At 38.3% G+C, this 22,116-nt stretch overlaps 7 protein-coding genes across 7 annotated transcripts; 2 read left to right on the top strand and 5 right to left on the bottom strand. All coding sequences in view use genetic code 12, as the record gives it.

Annotated features, from left to right (window-relative positions):
- Positions 1-55: 55 nt before the first annotated feature.
- MED4 (Mediator of RNA polymerase II transcription subunit 4) lies at positions 56-1,057 on the top strand (the record flags this gene model as incomplete). Its single annotated transcript, XM_001525866.2, has 1 exon — positions 56-1,057. One exon carries the CDS (start codon positions 56-58, stop codon positions 1,055-1,057), a length of 1,002 nt encoding a protein of 333 aa, XP_001525916.2.
- A 146-nt stretch (positions 1,058-1,203) lies between these two features.
- HEM15 (ferrochelatase hem15) lies at positions 1,204-2,430 on the bottom strand (the record flags this gene model as incomplete). The annotated part of the gene is made up of 1 exon (XM_001525865.2): positions 1,204-2,430. The coding sequence occupies one exon, from the start codon at positions 2,428-2,430 to the stop codon at positions 1,204-1,206; it is 1,227 nt and encodes a 408-aa protein (XP_001525915.2).
- A 780-nt stretch (positions 2,431-3,210) lies between these two features.
- ale1 (Lysophospholipid acyltransferase) lies at positions 3,211-5,016 on the bottom strand (the record flags this gene model as incomplete). Its single annotated transcript, XM_001525864.2, has 1 exon — positions 3,211-5,016. One exon carries the CDS (start codon positions 5,014-5,016, stop codon positions 3,211-3,213), a length of 1,806 nt encoding a protein of 601 aa, XP_001525914.2.
- Positions 5,017-5,667: 651 nt separating this feature from the next.
- cnd1 (condensin complex non-SMC subunit Cnd1) lies at positions 5,668-9,363 on the bottom strand (the record flags this gene model as incomplete). The annotated part of the gene is made up of 1 exon (XM_001525863.2): positions 5,668-9,363. The coding sequence occupies one exon, from the start codon at positions 9,361-9,363 to the stop codon at positions 5,668-5,670; it is 3,696 nt and encodes a 1,231-aa protein (XP_001525913.2).
- Positions 9,364-10,664: 1,301 nt separating this feature from the next.
- Positions 10,665-12,317, bottom strand: TAF4 (transcription initiation factor TFIID subunit 4; the record flags this gene model as incomplete). The annotated part of the gene is made up of 1 exon (XM_001525862.2): positions 10,665-12,317. The coding sequence occupies one exon, from the start codon at positions 12,315-12,317 to the stop codon at positions 10,665-10,667; it is 1,653 nt and encodes a 550-aa protein (XP_001525912.2).
- Positions 12,318-12,803: 486 nt separating this feature from the next.
- On the top strand, positions 12,804-13,949 carry RCL1 (rRNA-processing endoribonuclease; the record flags this gene model as incomplete). Its single annotated transcript, XM_001525861.2, has 1 exon — positions 12,804-13,949. One exon carries the CDS (start codon positions 12,804-12,806, stop codon positions 13,947-13,949), a length of 1,146 nt encoding a protein of 381 aa, XP_001525911.2.
- A 127-nt stretch (positions 13,950-14,076) lies between these two features.
- TOR1 (phosphatidylinositol kinase- protein kinase tor1) lies at positions 14,077-21,843 on the bottom strand (the record flags this gene model as incomplete). Its single annotated transcript, XM_001525859.2, has 1 exon — positions 14,077-21,843. The coding sequence occupies one exon, from the start codon at positions 21,841-21,843 to the stop codon at positions 14,077-14,079; it is 7,767 nt and encodes a 2,588-aa protein (XP_001525909.2).
- Between the last annotated feature and the right edge of the window lie 273 nt (positions 21,844-22,116).

Genomic DNA, 22,116 nt, shown 5'->3' with positions numbered 1-22,116 from the left:
ATATACATTTATATATATATATATATATATATATATATATATTCAGAGCTTAGTAATGTTGCCATACAGGAGACCTGACTCGCCTCTTTTATCATCGCTGATTTCAAGAACTGCCTCAGCCACAAAGTTGAATCAACTATATCAGGATTCTGCTACAAGATCTGCCACAGCCACACCGTCTGCATATGTCACTTCTTCTCTAAACCCAGCCAGAAACGTTCCAATCTTAGATTCAAGTTCGAGATTTCAAAATGGGAATTCATCAATTGACTCACTACCGGTAATATCACATATTGACGAGTTTAGAGCCTTGTTGGATGAACTAAGTGAGGCAGTAACACTGTTTAAGGACGATGAGGTGTTCACAAAGTTTGAGAAACTCACAAAACTCAACACCACTATTGAGAATGATATCAAGGAATTGCATTTGCATAAGCAAAGAAGAAAATCATTAAAGCAATTACAGAACAGGCACAAAAGCTTAGATGATTTGCAAAAAAATACCTTAAAGAAGTTGCTTTCTTATAGAAGTGAATTGAGGAAGCTTCCAAGAGCAAAAACATACGAACTAAAACAGGATAAAGATAATGATCCTAATTCGTTGAAGATTGATGTGAAGGACATTTTTGCATACTCAATGAAGTTGGCGAAGTTTTCTAAAGCACCAGTTGCAATGGGAAATCTCTCACACCAGATCCACCCCAACAACTATATTTGGCCTGCTGAAGACTCTTTACGACGAGGCATGTTAGCCATGAGCTATATCCAGGAAAAAGAGATTTTGGAAAATGTTCTTGGCGAGGAAAAACCGGTTTCTGTAGCAAAAGAGGAAACGAGCAAGGAAAATAGCGAACGTGTTAGTATCCTGCCAAGTAAAGAAAGTGGTGATACATCTCTTAATGGAACCCCACACCCATCTAATAGAGATCACATAGAAATTGCTCCTACGGCTCCTACCGCACCTACCGCTGTAGATGAAGATGAGAATGGGTATTCTAATGAAGTAGCTGATCTAGATCTAGATTTGTTCGATCCTGATGCAGAATTATCGGATTAAAAATATCTTTTATTCTATTTAATACAAGTCTACTTTCCCTTTTATCTTCTTTTTTTTTATTATTTCAAAGAAATTGAAAAGAATAAAAAAAGATTAAAAAGAAAATAGGAAGAAAAAAAAAAGACCATTCTCAATCTCTACTTTTATTAGTTTTGTGTTGGTTTTGATGATTGTGGCGATTGTTTGCCAAACATTTCGTCGGGGTGTTTAAAAGTACCGTGTGCTTTTTCACCACCTAAAATGCAATCCAATTCCAATTGCTTTGAATATTTTCTACCGCTCTTCAAGTGTTCTGCCACTAGGTCGGCAAGACCTTTGATAAACACTTCATTCCCATTCATTGACTCGGCTCGCTTGATTTTCTCGGGATTTTCAGCTTCCTCCATGATCTCTATATCCAACTCGTGCAAAGTCTCAATATGATCGGATGTAAAAGCAATAGGCACCAAAACAATACCTTTCACGTCATCGCGCTTTTCCAACTTATCAATAATTTTGGCAGTTTGTGCGCCCAACCAAGGTTTTGGACCAACTTGTGATTGCCATACTAATCTGTATGGATTGGAAAAGTTCAAGCTTTCCATCACTTTGTACACTGTTGCCCCGACTTCGGCAGGGTATGAGTCACCCAAGTTGACAATTTCCATTGGCAAGGAATGTGCCGAGAATAATATAATAACATCGTCCCTTATTTCTGGTGGAAATTCCGCAAGTTTTTCTTTAATATTGCTTGCAAATGCCTTAACCAAGCCATTCTGTTGTGGCCAACGATCAATAATAGACCATTCGATGCTTCTTTCTGGATCGTGCTTCAAAGTTTGTCTATACAATTCATTTATCGATGAACCCGTCGTTGAGTATGAAAATTGAGGATATTGAGAGAATGCTATTGCTCTCTTCACGCCATCTTTCTTCATTTCAGCTAATGTCTCTTCCGTCAATGGCTTTGCATATCTGAAGGCCACGTACGGTTTGTGTGGTGCTGTTTCAGGATTTGTCTCGTCCAAAATCTCGCAAAGCTTCTTACACTGATATTCCGACCATTTCCTAATGGGTGAGCCTCCGCCAATCTCCTTGTAATGCTCCTCTATCTTTGGTGTTCGCCTTTTTGCAATTAACTTACCCAAGGGTTTCTGGAAAATACCAAACGGAATCAAATCTCCGTCTTGGAACAAACGCAATAAGAAGTCGTAGGTTTCCTCTACCTTGGATGGGCCACCCATGTTCATAAACACAACACCTGTTGGAGACTTGTTAGAAGTGATATTACCGTTGCTGCTAACACTAGAATTCAATCTCGACCCAAACCTATGAGCAAAAGGGCCACAGCAACTCAAACGAGACCGAAAATTGCTAAACATCGCTGCTCTCATCATGTTTGCCAAATTATATGATAGATGAACTAAATACTAACAATAACAAATAAAACAATAACCAAACAAACAAACAAAATGAATGAATGTATGAATGAATGAGCAAATGAATAAAGGATAAAGAAAAAATGAAGTTGTAATTGAAAAAAAATAAGAAGGACTTTTGGAAAAACTATTTGAGGGTGGCAATTGGTGGTGCTGCTTACTATTTATTTGAAAGTTTGGGAAAGTTGTCTAGAGTATTACAATTAGTAAGTGTAAATTACTTCATAGCGTCATAGCAGTTAAATTTTCAAAACGCCTCTATACTTTGCTGCACCGCAATCTAACACAAAAATCAACATTACAACAATAATAAAAAGAGGTGAAAAAAAAAAGGTGAAAACAAAAAAAAAATAGATTTAGACCCCTGTTACCACAGTCAAGTCATTGATATTTTATTAGTATAATTCTGCTAGTCTTTATCAAACCTTTTGCAACTGATTAAACGAAAACAAATAATTACAGTTTTATTTAAACATTTACTCATATATTCCTTAAGCTTTAATCTTAAATCCAGGCTGTATATAGAATAAAACTGACAAGAAGAAGCTATTACCTTTTATACGCAACACTTTGGTAGAAGAAATAATTTTCTATTAAATGATTTATTCCAAATAATCGTCCTCTATAACAATATACAGTTCATCTGCTCTTGTGAAAACAAGAATCAGATATCAAGAAACCAAGCAACAATAGAAGAAAAGAAAAAAAAAAGAAGAATGCAAGAAATAAAAGTTCTTACAGCTGCTTTGGCTTATCATCACTAGCGAAAAACTCATCCTTTTTTGCACGGTAAATTTCATTAATTTCGTCAGTAAAATTACTGTAAGCACTCTTTAATCCCTCAGCGTCTTCGTCATCCAAGAAACGTCTTTTTTTGAATGATTCCCAAGCTTGGTGCAAATGCTCGATGTCTTCGTCAAGTTCCAGTTTATCAAGATCCTCAAACACATCCAAAGATGGTAAACCTAAAGTTGGAGAATCGTACTCCTTACCCAACTTTTTATCGATTGCGTTTGTAACATAGCCATGCTCTTTGGTAGACAATTTTTTGTCACTCAGTAACTCCTTCGTCTCATTAATTTTAACTGGAAGTTTCTTCTTCTGACTGATCTTGAAGTACTTAGCGAGCGGGCCATTATAAATAAAGAATGTTATTGCAATAGCTGCGACTAGCCAGTAATCAACTGTAGCCCAGCATAATAATGATTTCTTAAAATCTAAAATGACAAATGGTTGTACTGCAAAGCCAAATGCCAACTGTGTGACAACCCAGCTGACAAAATCGTAAACACGTTTTGTTGGTTTAGGAGAGCCATCAGCTGTTAAAAACAACGGACGAATGTTTTTTCTGTAATACTTTCCAACGGTCTGCATAAATGCCCCAATTACAAATGTCAAATAATAGCCTGGTCTTGTTCCATGCCAAAACGCACTTGTAGCAAAAGTGAAAACGGTACTCTTAAATCCAGGTTTCCTGCCTGGCTTTGCCACTCGCAAATAAATATAGTGCTTCAACCATTTGTTTGTGTTTTGATTCCAAGCTTCCAAGCATGCATGTACATTTTGACCAGTTTCAAAGGCCAATGGATCAATGTTCTGGACTCTATTCCACTTGAACTTGCCTGTTGTTGCGTCAATTCCGTTATAGCCTATACCGCACAAGATACATGCACCTTCGGCAATTAACCAAATAGCATAGTATTTCAACCTATAAAGGAAACCCAACCCCCACATGTAGAAGATTCTATAAACAAATCCGTGGTTGTAGATAAAGCTCTTGGTGAATACTTCGTCAAGTTCCACGTATTTGGGCACAACAAATAATAATGCCGCCCAAAAAAAACCTTGAAATAACTTTGATGTCGCTTGTTTTCCGCTTTTTGGAATTAGCCTCTTTCTGCGTCTACCTGGTCTTTTGTCCTCTGGAACATCATCAAATAATGTTGCATGGATGAACTTGTCATAGTCTGCATAGTCAAAAGCTGGACCAGTTAATAAAGAAGCATAAAAGAACAGATAGCCAATGAATGGAAGAATATTTGGGTGTTGTTTGATGGCACGAGATCTGTTGTATTCGCTTAATGATTCCAATGGCTGTTTCCCATCGTACACACTCCATCCAAAAGCTGATAACTTCATCACCAATATCATTTGCGCTCCTGTAATATCAATAACCCTAGGGTCGTAGTCGGCAAAGAACTGAAGGTGGAAATGACTATATGCCATGTGGGTCATCAAGAATATGAAGTTCACCCATGGCATGCTTGAAGTTCGCAAATATCTCGTGATAAAATAGCACCCCAAGGTAGAAAGGATTAACGTGCCAAACCCAGATCGTAAGTCGCAAATTCCAAATACATAGAATGCAGAAACAATGACAACGTAAACATTCTTCAAGGTGTATTCGCGATCTGGCAATCTTTTGAAAATGATGCTGAATGGGTAAGAAAGTAATGTACACAAAAGGATTTTAACACTGGCCTGATCCAAACCTGTATTGTCCAGGATTAAGTTTAAAAATGTCTGAATAACGGCAATCATTGATTAATGGATGATTTGAAGAAAAAAAAATTGATTTCAACAATATAAAAAATAATCAATTAATGGATAAACGAATAATTGAATAATTGAATAAATAAAAGCAAAAAGCAAAAAGCAAAAAGCAAAAAGCAAAAAGCAGAAATAAACAAAACAAAAAGAAAAGAGTCCTTTCCTTTTTGATAAGTTCAAATTTCTTTATGGGGGGAGGGACTTGACAAGGCAGTTGGAATGCTTTCAGTGGATGGTGGGGAAATAAAATGTAAAGTGTGGAGGTGGGGAGCAACGCAGAGAAAACAAACTTTGATTTCCAATATTCTTTTCTATCGGTTAAATGACAGCTTGAGGGAAAAAAAAAAGAAAAAAAATTCGATACAGCAAATAGAAAGAAAAAAATTGCGCTTTGTGATTTTGTTTTGGTCTCTGTGTATTGTTTTGATTTGTTTTGTATAGTATAGCATTAATTTCCTGTTTTTTTTCCCACTTTTTATTGTCCCATTCTTTTTTCAATTTTCTCAAGTCCTTTATGATCCAAGATGATAGCAACAAATCTTGTATTGAACTTGTATGTAACATATACTCAGAGTCTCATCTACTACTGCAAAGAAACACTTACGTATCAAATACTGCATAAAAATTTCTTGTATTCATTTATTACTTTGCCGACACCATTTGGTACCCTTCTTTTAGTATTGCTGCTATGTCTGCGTTTGTATTTGGGATAGTCTCCAATGCAAACGCAATATCCTTCCACTCCTTTTCGCTCTTTGCCTTTTTCAATCTAACTAATAGTTTTTCGCTTAATTGCTTTTGTTGGCGCTCTTTGGTGACAAACCCCAACAAAAACTTGATAATCTTCTTGAATGATTCGTGGCTCAACGACTCGTCAAAAGATAATCCACTAAATATATCGATAAAGCCATTGTAGATTGCGTTATCCTTTGTTGCCAATTCGGTGAAAAACAATCTACACATATCACTTATTCCCTGGTCCGAGTTTTCTAAGCATTTGGCCATCGAAGATAATTGTCCCTTTACCTTAACTTGACCTGCAAGAATCAAGAACGTAACAGTCATTAAACAAGTTTTTTGCACCATAATGTTCTCATCTGTGAGACGACGATATATGAAATCTGTATTCTCGTCAATCAACCTATTGAAGCTCACGGCCAAATCACCAAGCCCTAAAACACAATTGCACCTGATAACTGGATCTTGGGACTTTTCCATAATACTCAAAAGCAAAGGAAGGTTCTCTTCACAATAGATGGATGAAATGCACATCAACTTCACCAAGCATAATGTAGCATGTCGTTGTAAATTGAGATTATCGTATTTTTTCGGCATCGAACATATTCGCTTCACCAACGCGCCAAACCCTGCAAGAATAGATGTTTGTCCATAAAGTAATTCTTTCTCCCTCACATGTTGCACTGCATCTGCAAAATCGTCCTCCGATGTTCCACCAATCATCTCCAATTCTTCATCACGCTCATGGTCAGCCTTATTTCCTTCAGTTGCCTTTGTCTCTGCATGTTGCCGTTTTTTCTTAAATTGGGCTTCAAGACTTTCAAGGTACACTATTGTCTTGATTGCAACGTGGCCTACAATGAAAAGTAATTGAGATAATGCTGTACATTTTTGCAATTCTGAAAACTTCTGTGAGGCAAATACGCTGTTGGATTTCTCACGAATCAAGTCCGAGCACAAATCTACTGGATCATTACAGATCTCAAAAATAGCATCTATTGCTTGTTCTGCAACTGCAAACCATTCCGCATCATCGTGGACGTGCAAAAGCACATTTACTATGCGATCTGTTGCTTCTTTTTGTCTTTCTTGTGAGTTTTCGATGCTGCTAGAAAAAAAGGCAAGATCGAGTTTTTGCAATGCAATGCATGAATAACGACAAAGTTCTAAATCATGGAGTCCTTTTTCGTTTAATCCGATATTCAAAATCGATGAGAAACCTTGTGCGATAATCTTTGGTTCGTCTGTACCAAGCATTCCTAAGATCTTTATAGAAGAGCGTCTCATTTCAATAATCTCATCGGTATCTTCCACTTCAGTCTTGTACACCTGCCAAAGTACAGCAATAATTTCACTGTGTATCATATTGAGTCTGTACATCATGCACAACAACTTTTCCAAAGATGCCAAGTCAGCAACTGAAGCCCCTTTAGTTAATCCCATAAGACTCTTAGCTATATGTGCAGCTTTCTGAGTAGTTGAGGCTCCTTCTGGAGCACGCAAAAAAAGGGCTTTGTAGCAATCTATCAAGTGTGCTGAGACCGATTTGCCTTCTTCTGAAGTTCCTTTCACCCATACCAAGTGTAGCATCCGCTTGATTCCGTAATTCGCATTTTCAATACCAAAAGCATCTGCAAGAACGATGAAATCCATGGCGTCTATAGCCTCATTTCTATTCCTGGAGAACAAAAGCCTACAAATTGTTGTGGTGCCCTTTTCCGCTGTTTTGATAAACTTTACGGCATCTTTATAAAAATCCCGCTTCAATTTAGCTCTGGCTATTGCAATCGGAGAAGGTGTTTGCTGATGATTGATAGTAGAGGCAGACGACAATGGTGATTCTCCTGTTGTTGATGATGATGATGATGATGATGATGTTGCTGCTGCAGTTTCAGTCGCTGATAATCTCTCAGTTTCTTCTTCCCTATCCTCTTCATCATTATCGCTGTTTTCACTTTTTTCTCCTCCGTCAAATTCCTCTTGTTCCTCTCGTATGTTATCATTTTCATCGTCCTTTTCTTCTGCATTATCCTCTTGCATTTCATCTCCAGTATCTTCTTCCATCTCCATGTCTGCACCCAAGTCCATTGGTTTAGGTATACACGCGATGTATTCATCCTCTGCATCCTGTAATTGAGAAGACCAAAATTTTCTGGAAAGCTGTGTTCCATGCGTTCCTTGAAACGGATGCTTTAAGATGAGTTTTCCCAAAAGCTTGATTGAATTCCTCCTAACTAAAGTACTTCGATCGTCCAAGGAGTTTACAGCAAGACGGAGTATTTGTTGACGTTTGGCCGGTGCTTTAAGACTCGATTCAGCAACACGTGTCAAAGCCTGTATAGCCTTGGACCTCACAAACGGGTTTTGATCAAAAACTCTTTCTGCTAGTAAATCTAATAATTTTCCAACATGCACTTCATCTGACTGACGCCCATTATCCACTTTCTCGCTATCATCCTCGCCGTCGCCGCTGCTGCTGCTGCTGTTATTGTTATTGTTGTCGTTATCGTTGTCGTTATTATTGTCGTTGCTACTGCTATTGTTGTTGTTATCGGCACCATTGAAATCGTTCGCAGTTTCAATCAATGAGAATCGAGATCGATCTTTAAGCACACCAATGATGACATTTCCACACGCTTCAACAACTGCGCAACGAAGTGTAAAATTGGTGTTTGTCAATAACTGTGAAATACTCGTCATTTGCTTAAACATTTGATGCGGACTGAGTTCTGATAATTTTGTGATAAACTCGGCAATAGCCTTTGGGCCATTAGTATCATTGGCAATGAAACGAGTCTGTGCAATTTCACGTAGGATCCTTTCAGTCAAATAGGGGTGATCGTATTTTCTGTTTAATAAACTAAGAAATATAGCCATGTATGGAGGGAGATGAGCATAGTATGTCAAACTTTGAATGATTGAATGTTGCATGATCTCTCCATGCGCATGCTTTGTGACAGCAACAGCGAGAACATCATATATTAGAACTCTCAATCCTTCAACTTTCATCCTTTCAGGGCTCTCCATGAGATTGATGATGGGTCTGGAGAAAAGCTCGACATAAGCATCCCTCTCGGGTGTAGTCAAAAACACTTTATCAAGGTCAATGTTCAAAACAGACTTGATGGCAAGGAGTGCATTTTCGACATCTGCACAATTGGAGTTCCATTTGGCAAGAACATCTCGGGGTACTTTCTTTTGTGATCGTGCTGCACTTATTTGCAGGTGGTCTTCACTCCCAAGAAATTTCATCAAAACGTATATCAAATAACCATATCGTTCCAAAGTAGTTTTAATCTGGTCAAGACCATCTTGATAGTCATCTTCCACTAACCCCCGCAGCAAACTTTGACCAATATTGTTGAATGAAGATGCCAACAAGTAGGACAATTGACGTTGCTGTTTTGATTCCAATTTTCTGTATCCTTGAGCTAGCTCCAAGATATCTTCAAAAAGCTCTGGATTTGATACTATTGCCTGTGAATCATGTGCTAATGTGTCCGTCACTAGTCCCAACTTCCCATTCAAGTCATCAAATTGTACATCGTACTCCTTATCTACATCAAACTCGTTGAAATACGACTGTAGATTAAAGTCCATTTAAATAAAGTTTGAGTAGTTAATATTGAATTCGGCCGATTTTGGTTTTAGAGCCAGTCCAGTATTTGATTGTAAGTATGCTTAGCTTACGTAGATTTGAGTGAGCTTTGATAAATTTGGATTCTGAAGCTGTAGTTGTTGTTGTTTTTTTGGGGGGGTGGGGGTAAAAGTAATGGCAAAAGTAAAAGGGTAAGAACTAAAATGTAAACATAAACAGACGTGTACTGATTTTAAAACTTGGTTTCCTGTTTGTTTTCTGTTTTTGTTTTTTTGTTTCTTGTTTACACAAAAACCATAATTTTACTGTCTTCTTCCAATGCACTAAAAAGCTACGGACCAATGCACTATTCAAGAATTACCAAACGCTTTTCTAAAGAAAATTGACACTAGCACTACAGTCAGATTTTTCTTGAACAAAACAAGGAGATGAGCTGAATCTGTGAGTTTTATTCTATAAGATCTAGTAGTTCAAAAAAGGTCAGCATTTTTATCTTTAACAGTTAAGAAGAAAAATTGCTGAGAAAAAAATTTTCAATAAAAATGTATCTTCAAATACCAACGCACAAATTAAATGGATGCAAAACGTAGAGCCCAATAAGATTGAATATGAGAAAACGATATGTTTTGGTCTCTTGTAATCTTGGTTTTTTTTTCTGGTACATTCTATGATCAAAATATTGGAAAAGGAAGTAAAATTAAGACAAAGTGAAAGAGTAAAACGAAGGAATATTACAAGCGTCTTATGATTTCACCATAAAAAGGAGCGCAAACCGGTTTTTTATTTTGTCCTGGTTTTGCAACCAAAAAAATAGGAAAAAACAAAAGAAGAGAAAAGAAGTGAAAAATAAGCATCCAAGGGTCTATTCTGGAACATATTAGAAAATGGAAACCATTCTAGTTGAAAAGTATCAAATGACTTCATACGAGCTGTTCGCAAAATTTCTTCATTTCTATTTTCTTTTCTTTTCTTTTTCTTTTTCAGTTTTGTAATTGCTGCTAGAAAAATTCATTCCATTACTTACTTGTGATAATCCTTTTCGCTACAATGAAACATTAGTTAACAAAACAAAAAATGGGCAACAAAGTATCATATGAGTTGAAAAAATAAAAGTTTTTACGCATTCTTGTTCTACGTTTGATTTGAATCAACAACGAATAAATAAACAAACAGACAAACAGACAAACAGACAAACAGACAGAGACAAAGAAACAAAGAAACAAACAGACAAACAGACAAACAGAAAAATTGGGAAAGCAAAATCAGAAATATCCAAATTCTCTAAATAAACATTATTCATTACTTAATCTCGCAACTTAGCGTATCCCTTGGTAATAGCATGTTGAGTTCCCTTCTTCTCGCCTTCCAATGCGTTTAGCAAATCTTTCAATACTATTGCATTGGTTGACCGAAGATCCCTATACCTCAATCCATTATCTCCTCTCGTCGATAAAATAGCACTTTGTTTCGTCTTACTATCACCTCCTCCTACACCGCCTCCACCAATACCTACACCGCTCCCTCTAGCATCATCACCTAAAGAGCCTATACTCCCTGCACCGCCACCTCCAGAGCTCATCCAGCTATATTTTTTCTTTCCCGTCGCCATCATTGCTGCAGTGGCATTTGCAGCCCTATGCAATGTCTCTTCCGACCCAGGTTTCCCGTTCGCAGCATCATCTGTACCATTACCAGAACTTTTTTCCAATCCTAAAGCAATACGTTTCTGGACCCTTTTCTCTTCCATTTCCTTTTGTCGCAAGGCAAGGTTTCTTAACTCTTTGGATACTGCAGACCTTTGTTGCGACAATTGGGTCAGAGAAGACAGTCCTCCTTTTTTCAGTGAAAATTGTGTACCCCTTCGCCTGTGCCTAGACAAGATAAGCGCCTTGCTCGCAATATGCGAGAGCCAGTCCTCGCATGCATCAGAAATTAGGTTTAGCAAATTGCCATCCTCAAGGAAGTTTTGATGTATTTGATGCGTCTTGGAAACTTTTGCAAGAAACGCCGACAAATGATACGGATTGAGTAATGGTACTTGCGTCTGCGACTTTGATCCATCTTGTTTTTCAGATGGAGCTCCAGGCTTTCGATTCAGTTGCCTTTGTTGTAAAAGTTCTTCTTCTTTCTGTATATCAACACCTGCTGCTGCAATAGCATCGTTCAATTTAGAAGAATCTCGCTGATCATGCTGATTTGAGCCAGTCTCGTTTGCTCCTTGCACTTGTGGTTTAGCATCACCTGTGGAAGTAGTAGCGGAAGAGGAATTAGCAACATCAGTATTCGAAGCACCAGTACCAGCGGTATTAGCGTTCGTAGTATTAGAGGTATTAGCACTGGCAGGCTTAGCATCAGCATCAGTATCAGCAGTATCAGCAGTATCAGCACTGACAGGCTTAGTATCAGTAGCAGTATCAGCATTATCAGCACTGACAGGCTTAGTATCAGTAGCAGTATCAGCAGTATTAGCACTGACAGACTTAATATCAACAGTATCGACACTTGCAGGCTTGGTATTAGTATTGGTGTTACTAACAGGATTGATGCTAGCAGTATTAGTTTCGATATTATTAGTATCAGCATTTTTAGTAATATTGATAGCTGAGCCATTTGTCGTCAGCAGATCCTTTGAAGCTCCAACACCAGGGTCTGTTTGTAGTAGTGTAGTAATGGGGTTCTGGATTTCAGGAGAAACAGGCTGAGGCTGGGTAACAGTAGAGTCAATGGGATTAGTAGTGACATTGCTGGCAATACTAGCGAAGTTATTGCTGTTACCGTCATTGGCGTTGGCATTGACATTGGCGTTGGCATTGACATTGGCGTTGGCATTGACGTTATTAGCATCATATTTATTTACATCATCAATTTGAGGGGGATCATTAAATTTGACACGTTTGGGGCTTTGTGCTAGTTCATCTTGTATATCTGAAGCAGATCGCTTGAGATCTTCAGACATGGTTTCTTAGTTATTTGAAAATGGAAGATGTCGATGATTGAAGACTCTGTATAGATTTGTTGATTTATCATACTCGTCTCTTACAAATATAATTTGGCTCAGCAAAGAAACTTTAGGTGCGGCACATAAGCTATGCCCATATGGTAGCACAATAAATCTCTCTTTTTTAAATTTTTCTTTTCAAATTTTCTTTTCTTCCTAGAAAAAATATATATTTGAGTTGTAAATTACAATTGTTTCCAATGTGTTGGTGATGAGCATCACTTCATCACTATCATTCTTTTACATACAAACATACAAACATACAAACATACAAACATACAAACATACAAACATACAAACATACACACATACACACGTACACACACAAGCAAGCAAACAAACAAACACAATTTCTTCAAGTCAAGTTTCTATTATTTAGAAATCTTTTTTTTGCAAACAAACTGCAACAACACAACTTTACATAATTACTAAATTAACTTCGAGATGCTGTCGAAGAAAGATGTGGTTACATTTGAAGGACACAAAAATTTCCGGTTGAGAATAATTCTTTCTACTCTTTCAGGAAAACCTGTGAAAATCACCAAAATCAGATCAAATAGTTTAAATCCAGGTTTGAAAGACTACGAAGTTTCCTTCTTGAGACTCATAGAATCTGTCACTAATGGATCGCACATTGAAATCTCATACACTGGTTCAACTGTTATTTACAGACCTGGTATTATCATTGGTGGGGAAATAACTCACAACTGTCCTTTGTCAAAACCTGTTGGCTATTTCATTGAGCCCGCGTTGATGTTGGCTCCGTTTTCTAAAAAGAAGTTTAGTATACTTTTCAAAGGATTGACAAACAGTCCCAATGAAGTAAGCGTTGACACAATTAAATGGGGATTCTTGCCTATAATGGAAAAGTTTGGTGTGCGAGATTGTTTATTGCATATTCTTAAACGTGGCTCTCCACCTTTAGGCGGAGGCGAGGTACATTTGGTTTGTAACTCTTTACTACCGGTACCTTTGACTATTCATGCCATTGAAGTACCAAAATTCTCAGCAATCAGAGGTGTTGCATATTGTACTAGAGTCAGCCCGTCTACAGTTAATAGGATGATAGATGCCGCAAGACAAGTTCTTAAGGGAACTGGATGCGAAGTAAATATTGCAGCAGATGTCTGGAGAGGTGAAAATGCAGGTAAGTCTCCAGGATTTGGTGTCACGCTTGTTGCCGAATCAAAGAGAGGTTTCAGAATCCTGAGCGACAATGTCGGTGCAGCCCAAACCTTACCAGAAGAAGTCGGTGAGACCACTGCCTATCAGTTAATGGAGGAGATTACAACCAGCGGATGTGTCGATAGGTACCAATTACCTCTTTGCCTTGTTTATATGACCATTGGTAAAGAAGATATCGGAAGAATTAAGATTCACAAGTCACAGGTTAATGAAGATTTAGTATACATGCTCCGAGATATTAAATCAATTTTTGGAACAGAGGCGTTCCTCAAGAGCGATGACGACGATGAAGCTGATTATAGCTATGATGGTGGGGAAAAAGGCCGTGGCAATAATGGCGACAGTTTCATTACATTAAGTTTAAAGGGAAGTGGATTTGTAAACATTGCTAAAAAAGTAGCGTAGCCTTTTAATATAGAAATTGTCTATGTCTTTAATTTAAAAAAAAATATAATTATAAATATAAAAACATATACATATGTATACAAAATTAAAGAAACTTGACAATATAACAGAATTTTTTTTTTTTTTTTTACCAAAAAGAACACCATCCAATGTAGTGCTGACACAAATTCTCAACACTGGTAGCTTGTTGTATCAATTTGTCCACTTGCGTTGGAACATCCAAACCTTTTAATCGTTTAATATCGTTTCCTGTGAGTTTATCGGTTATTCTTTTCAACACCAATGCCGCTCTTGCATTTCTAATTTCTAATTGATTTTGCTTTTGTAATCTCGCAGCCTCTACTTCGTCAATTTTGCCTGCCCTCAACAAGTCCTTGACATTAACCAAATTAACCCGAGTTCCAGTAGCTTCCGCTAAAACTTTAGTCGGGAAATCAAATCCCCAATTGATCAACGGGTCATATGCAAATGCTTCCAAAATCGCCATCAAAGATTCTTTATTGTCCCGCAACACCCGCATGACATGTTCGCATGTAATTCGGAATGAACCCTCAATACCACTCACCTCCATTGCATAATTCAACATCCTAGTTAACCTAAATGGAACCTTTTCAGGGTACTTTTCTCGAAGGATTGCTGCTTCAAAGCAATCACCAAAATCAATGTGTATAACTTTACCTGTAGTTCTATTCAACATCAAATTGGATGGATGCCTATCGCCCAATCCCAATATATAACCAACCATAGACATCACAGCTAATGATCTTGTGTATGTTGTACGGCGATCCAACCATGCTTCAGAAGACTTCGACTTGAGCCAAAGCACCTTGTACAAGTCTTGTCCTCTTGTATTATCTAATGCACTTGTAAATACCTCAACTTTTTGTAATAACGTGAGAATATCATAGTCTGGAGCCATTTGTAGTAAAAGACGATGCTCAATATTCAACATAATACTTCTTGACTCTCTATAACCCTTAATGAGCATATGGAAAGTATCACTATTAGGAACCCAACCAAGTAAACCTACTTTGGGAGACAAAGGTATTGCCGAATATCGCTGGATGTCCAAATGTCTCTTGAAACACTCTGGATCATTGACCAAAAGAGTGTTTACCAACCCAAACAATTGCATGACCAAATTATCCTGCCTAATATCCTCGTGACCTTTCAACACATATTGATAATCTTTACCATTGCTTCCTCGAATAGATAGCTTCCTAGGTCTTTGCTTTGATGAAATCACAGAAAATGTTGGGTCAAACTTGACAATTCGTATAATTGGCTTTCCTGCTTCATAAGTACCCGGTAACGCCAATTCCAAATTATGAGCCTTTTCAAGCATTGGCGATACAAATTGTAACTCAAGACTAACAAGCTGTGGTAACTGCCTTGTGATCCTTCTAAAGACATTGTAATATATATCCCAGGCGGGATTCAAGTTTGTTACATCATTGGTTCTTTTAAAGTTCATCACCCATTCAAACGCATCTGCCAAATCACGGCCAAACGCATTTGCAAATGCTTGCTCTCGCATAGTTTCTGGCCCACGTTGCAACATTTGATGTAAAGGCTCCAAAACTTCATACATTTTGTCGGTGTTTTTCTCTCCAAAAAACAATCTAGATGCATCTTCCAAGCCTTCATACCATTGTTCATGCCACAATACAGCAACACGAATAAGCTCTTTACTAACCAACTCCGACTGGTCTACCAAAGTTGCCGAATGGAATCTCATCTTTTCGATAATCGACTGGGCAGCTTTCTTTCTGCTGGCTGACTCAGAAGTAATTGCCACAGCCAATGGATACACCAAGGCTTGAGGATGTGCCTTACCTAGCTCTGTTAGCAATCCAAAGAGAGAACTACTAACAATCTCATTGGGTTGATGAATCCGCGAAATAAGTTGCGGAATCACTTCCAACCAATTATCTATTTTCACCATACTAAACCCATCCGTCATAGCTTTAGCTGCCTCGGGGATTCCACCAAATTTAAACCAAAGTGTTAACAACCGCAACATATCTTGAAGTGAGTTAGTGTTTGAAAGGGCAATTGAATGGAAAAAACCTTTAATAGAGGGAATCACATGTCGTTGTACTGTTTCCATCATTACTATATTTGTTCCATATGCAGCACCAGCAGCACCAGCACCAAAACCAGCATTATTATTATTATTATTGTTGTTATTATTGTTGTTGTTGTTGTTGTTGTTGCTGTTATTGCTCTTATTGTTGCCGTTGTACTTATCAAAATTTGCATCACGTGGTTGACCATTATTCAAAGGCTGATCTTCTAAATGCTCCACTTTGTTGTTGCTGTTAAGGCTATTGTTATTACTATTATTATTGTCGTTATTTCCCATTTGAACCTCACTCGTGTACAATGAAATCACCTCGAAATTTGCCAACGCCCAGTTATGCCAAGCCTTATACCATTTGCTATCAAAATGAGTAGCCAATAAATATGCACCCAAGATAATTTCAGAAGTTTCCAACCTCCAATTGCTGTTTAACGCAATTTGCCATTCACCTTGTTTTAAAAAGCATCTTGCCAACAATCTTGTGTATTCCTCAACATGTTTTGGTATACCGGGTCCTTCCGAAGGTAGAGGTTGTGTTATCAAATCATTTGGATTCAATTTGAGGTCCTGAGACATTCTCGTGGTGAAGTCCACAAGATGCCTCAATGCTTCAGGTCTCTGACCCTTAGCCCACATGTACTTCAATTGCGCATATACCACTTGCGGTGGTGCACGAGATGGGTTTTCGGCCGATCCTTCTTCAAGGAGCAAGTTCAAAGACTTTTCTGCAAGATTAAGCCTACCAGACTTCCGACAAAGGTTTGCAAACTTGATCCACATGTCCATATCTTGCTTGGGCTTGATCACCAATGTCCTGACTTTCAACATTCTTTGCCAGATATCAACATTCCGTTGACATCCAAGCAATCTGGTATTCCACGTCTTTCGCATAACGGCTCTCTTCTCCGAACCCTGAGGTAAACACTTGTATTTGATAATCTCTTCCAACTCGGCCAACATTTGCACTCTCACTACTACTCCATAGGCTCTATTGTAACTTTCACTCACAAGCGCTGTGATTTCTGTCACAAGGAGATCTCGTGCTTTCGATATTTGGTTGGAAGCCTCGTCAAAGTTATTACGGTGCAAGTTCAAAATAGCATCAAAAAATGCTTTGTCCGGTGATGCAGTTTTCATAACTTTAATGCAATCATCCATTCTATCCCATTGTCCCAAACCCCAAGCTGCAGCAGCTGCTAATGGTGCAATACTGCGTCTCATATCATTACTAGTTGATTCCCACTTACTTCTTGCCAACTCCGAAAGTTGTTCCCACTCTCCCAATGCGTGAAAACATCTCATCTTACCCAATGTTACTTCCATGTTATCCGGTTCGACTCTGGCTCTCTCATTGTATGCTTCGAGGGCATCATCCCATCGATGAAGTTTCTCATACCAGGTTTCTTTCAATTGCAAATCGTGGTGCAATTGCGCATGCTTAAGGATACCAATAGCCGCATCGGATTGCTGTAACTGGTTATTGATGCTTATCAAGGATTCAATTGTAGGCGTGGTGGGTTCTTCGTAAAACTCCAATTCTTTATAGTGCAAAGCTTTTGCAAATGCATGACATTGCTGAGCATACTGACCCAATGTGCTGATTGCAATTGGTAATGACTTGTCATCGTGCTCCATAAACTCCGCCAAGTTTAAAAGTGTTTGATGGATTTCAGGAGGATTTGTTGGCGACGAAAGCGCGATACAGAAAGCCTGAACTAACTCTTCTTTATGTTGCGAGTACAATTCATTCCAGCAACTGGCAAAACTAGCATTAAAAAGATCTTTCGCCAATGGATAGTAATCTGCAGCTAAACTAGCACATGCACGAATGGCATGCGACGGACTCTGTAAAAGCATCTCTTTACTCAAACCATCTATCCATTCCTGCCAGTCTTCTTTGGTAATACGTTGACTTGCATCCCAGGCTATTCTCAAAGCATTTTGGTTTACCGGTAATTTTTTCGATGACAGGTCAGATTCAGGCTCATTGGAATTATTATCGTATTCCTTGTAGATCTCCATACTATGCGGTAATGGATCACCGCTCAAAAGTTTGTTTACCAACAGTTCAAATTTCGGAGAATTAATACGCTGAGAGACCATAGTCTTTTTAATCACTGGGATAAAAACAACAAACTCTGCCCCCAAATGAAGAAGCATCTGATTTAATGTATTGATACATGGTTCTCTTAACTCAATGGATCCCAGATTTAAAATCCTCAAGATTGGATGTATAATTCTCGATGCCATATCATTTAAGGATACTTTTCTTGACAATCTTCCAATAGTTTCAATCGCGGCAATTCTCAACTCCAAAGGTCCACTTTCAAACATTCTCACAATTGTTGGCACTATTATATCAACAAATTCCACAATGTTATTGCCAAATATAACAAAGCTTTTTAATACTTGAAATGACGAGATTTTGTCATTTGAATTATCTTCTTCCAAAACTCCCAACAAAAGATCCAAAATTTCGGGTAAATAAGCTTTAAACTCACCATCCAATGCTTTTGAGATCGATTGTATAACAAGTATAATAGTTACTTGGAGATTCATCAGGGTATTGAATACGAAATATTGTTTAACGGCTTTGAGCACATCGTCTAAATAAGGTCGTATATGTTGTTTAACAATCAATATGATGTCACCTAGTTGTTGAAAATAAAACTTGAGCATATTATGCAGCGACGAATGCATCACACTAATGAGACCCGGTATAATTTGTGGAAGAAAAGTGACACATCTCAAACCCAAAGTTTGAAAAATGTACATTATTGCTTGTATAACCTTTGTGTGAAGCAAATTCAATGACGGGTCCTTAAGGATTTTCATCAAGTTTGTGATTGCAACTGTTGGATAGTATTCTTCGTTCGATGGCGAGAGACCCTGCATCAACAAGGCAACATCTATAGGTGGAGCATTCTGCTCTACAGGAATGTTTTTTGATGTTTCCTCAACTTCTCTATGCTTGTACGGATCCAAAGCACCCAAGATTCCCAACAACCGAACAGTTTCTCTTCTAATCAGCACCGAGTTGTCAGATTTTAAAATGGCAACCAACATTCCAAGCAATTGCGGATAGTCGAGCAATGGTTGAATAACATAACCCGAAGACGATGAGAATTGACCTAAAGTTTTCAATGCAGCATCACGTTTGTAAAAAGAACTTTGATCTTGGAAAGTATCCAAAATAAGCGGCATCAATTCTGATTGGAATGGTTTCAAATCTTCCCCACCAACCACTGCAAGCTCTCCCAAACACTTGATGGCACTAGAAGCAACACTGGAGCTTGCATCTTTTGCCTTAGGAAGTAAGGACGCCATTATTGGTTTGACATATGGTCTTGTTAGTTCTTTTGAGTTGCTTATCAAAATTGACAACAATACTGCGCTTTCTTCCTTGCTTCGACTACTTACCGAGTAGTCGAGTTTTGATAGCAACTGAATCAAGGTCTTTCTTAATGATGGTACAATATAAGCGGGGTTGATTGATGATAACCGACCCAAAATCTTCATGGCTACTTTCTTTACTTCAAACACTTCGTCATTTAATGCAATAAATAAAAGCTTTACATTTTCTGCTTGTGAAAGTTGTGGGTCAAAGCTTCCCGCAGCCGCGAGGGATTTCAAACCGGTTATCCTGATTTCAGGTACCGGATCTGTGATTGAGATTGCCAACAATTTACACAAGACATCATGAACTGCATTTAATGCATTTATACTAACCTGTTGACATATTGGATCCTTGACAAAAATCTCGCAAGATGTCCTTGTAGCTGTTAGTCTCACTTGCGGATCATTGCTTTCCAAGTATGTTATGGTGCAATACCGAACAAATTCATTCAACTGGTAATTTTCAAAGGGAAAAGCAGTCAACATTTCAAGCGCTTGAACAATGATTTGACTATCTTGGTGCTCGTATAACTCATGATCGTCTCTTATGCTCGAGATCCCCAACCCAGTATCCCTCGAAATCATTATTAACCGGCAATCTCGAGCGAGCTTTCTGTTGATTTTTGTTATGCCGTATGGTGACCCGGGAGGTTGGAAACCTTTTCCAGCCAACGCTAAGCTGAGCAAATGAAGTAGTTTTTCATTAATCAAAGGAGAAAGAGAAGGTATATTTTTGCAAAGGATTTGTAGCACGTCTTGCAAGTGTACAGATAGAGAGCAGTTTGCAAACATCAAGTCCAATATGTCACGCTGAAGATGCTTCGTTAAAGCGGGCCCAACAGCAATGGATAACTTGCCAATACAATCAAAAATAGCCGGCTCGAGACCTCTTTTTGTGATGTGGGTTTTGGAAGAGGAAGATATCGCCGTGATGTTGGCTTGAATAATAGTTGCATTATCACTCTGGTTTCCGGCATTCGTCAATATCAGTTGAACACCTCCACTAGATGTGTAGGCCAAGCCTTCTCTGATATTGTCCAAGATTGCATCTAAATAAGTTGCAGTTTGATTCCCGACCTCAATGGCAATTTTACCGATGCTGTAAAAAATAGCACATTTGTCGGCAGTTGCCAGTTCTGTATGCAGGCCCCTGTACTTCTTCAATTGTGATAGGTAATAATAAAACGTTCTGTGTAAATATCTCTCAACAAACAAGTCAGTATCGACTTTACAAAGTAAGGAGAAAATATTGGTCAACTCTTGCCTAATAACCGACTCTTTGTGGTTTTTGTACAAAATAGAGTTTTCGTACATCGATCCAAATCGTGATGCAACAAAAGGGTCTTTGTAGAATTTGAGCACCACTTCATAAACAAGTAGTGATCCATGGATGTTACCACCCAGCTGAGTTGATGCCAATATCAACTTCGAGTCATCAGGACCATTATTGTTGCTCATATTATTGTTACTATTGTAGTAGTTGCTGTTATCTCCTTTATCATGGGGATTGAGTATCTTGGAAGCTAGTTCAATCAATTTTCTTACCCAATGTTGTCGAAGATTTGGATCACGTCCATTCAATATCTCCATACATCTCAGTAATGCCACTGCTGCATCTTTGCGAATCAAGAGCTTGTTATCACGCAATGGCTGCCAAAGATTTTCCAAGATTTGATTGATGAGCGGGAGAAGTAAAAGTGGAGCAAAATCTGCAAGTGCAGTTAAGATTAGAATTGCTGCGTGACGGCGATTTTCGTGAGCTTTACTATCGTTTTGTAGCCATTCAATTGCTCGCTTTGCCTCATAGTCAACAAAGTCACTGGTTAAATTACCCCCCAACGTCGCCAACCTCCCTAAAGTTTTAGTCGCCTGTCTCATGATTGTTATGTCATTTGACAAGATCAATGAACCCAAGTAGTTAGAGAATCTAGCAGTCTTACTGGCATTTTCATTACCCAAACCAGAATCAAATTCGATCAAAGCATTGAGTGCAGCAATTCCACCCAAAATTTCCAGGGAGCTTTCTCTATGAAGCAAATCAAATATAATTTTATTAATATCATTATTATAACGATGGAATTGTTCGGTAGATAAGTCTCTTGATATTGATGTTAAGTAGTTATGAAGCTCTTGAGCATACTTTTTTCGTGACTCCTTCGAATTGGAAGTTAAACCTTTGAAGATTCCATTTAATGCCATGCCATCAATCACCTGCAACTGTTGCAGCAGTGACAGTTGTTGTTGCAGCAGCAGCAGCAGTTGTTGTTGTTGTTGTTGCAGTTGTTGTTGCAGCAATTGTTGTTGTTGTTGTTGTTGCAGCGGTAGCAGCAGCAGTGGTAGATGTTCATGCTGATATTGATGTTGTTGCGTCAGCTGCATATGTAGTTGCTGCCCTTGACTAGATGTTACTGCCATGGCTGTAGCTTACTTATAGTCGTTGTCGTCGTTGTTGTTGTTGTTGTTGTTGTTTTGGTCGCTGTGGTCGCTGTGGTCGCTGTTGTCTCTTATCTTGTGAGATTGGAGTGATTTTTTTTATCAAACCAAACAGAACTGGTCGCGATCATGAGCAAAAAAAAAAAAAGGAAAGTAACGAAAAAGTGGTCAACATTCTGGATACTGCGGAGTAACCGATTTGAGATCAGCGACATGAAGAAATTAAACGAAAACGAAAGTAACACTTCCTCTTTC

This window comes from Lodderomyces elongisporus, chromosome 4, assembly GCF_030384665.1.
Source record: "Lodderomyces elongisporus chromosome 4, complete sequence".
Lineage (NCBI taxonomy): Eukaryota > Fungi > Ascomycota > Pichiomycetes > Serinales > Debaryomycetaceae > Lodderomyces > Lodderomyces elongisporus.
The sequence above is the reverse complement of the archived record's forward strand: the minus strand, read 5'-3'. Positions and strand labels throughout refer to the sequence as shown.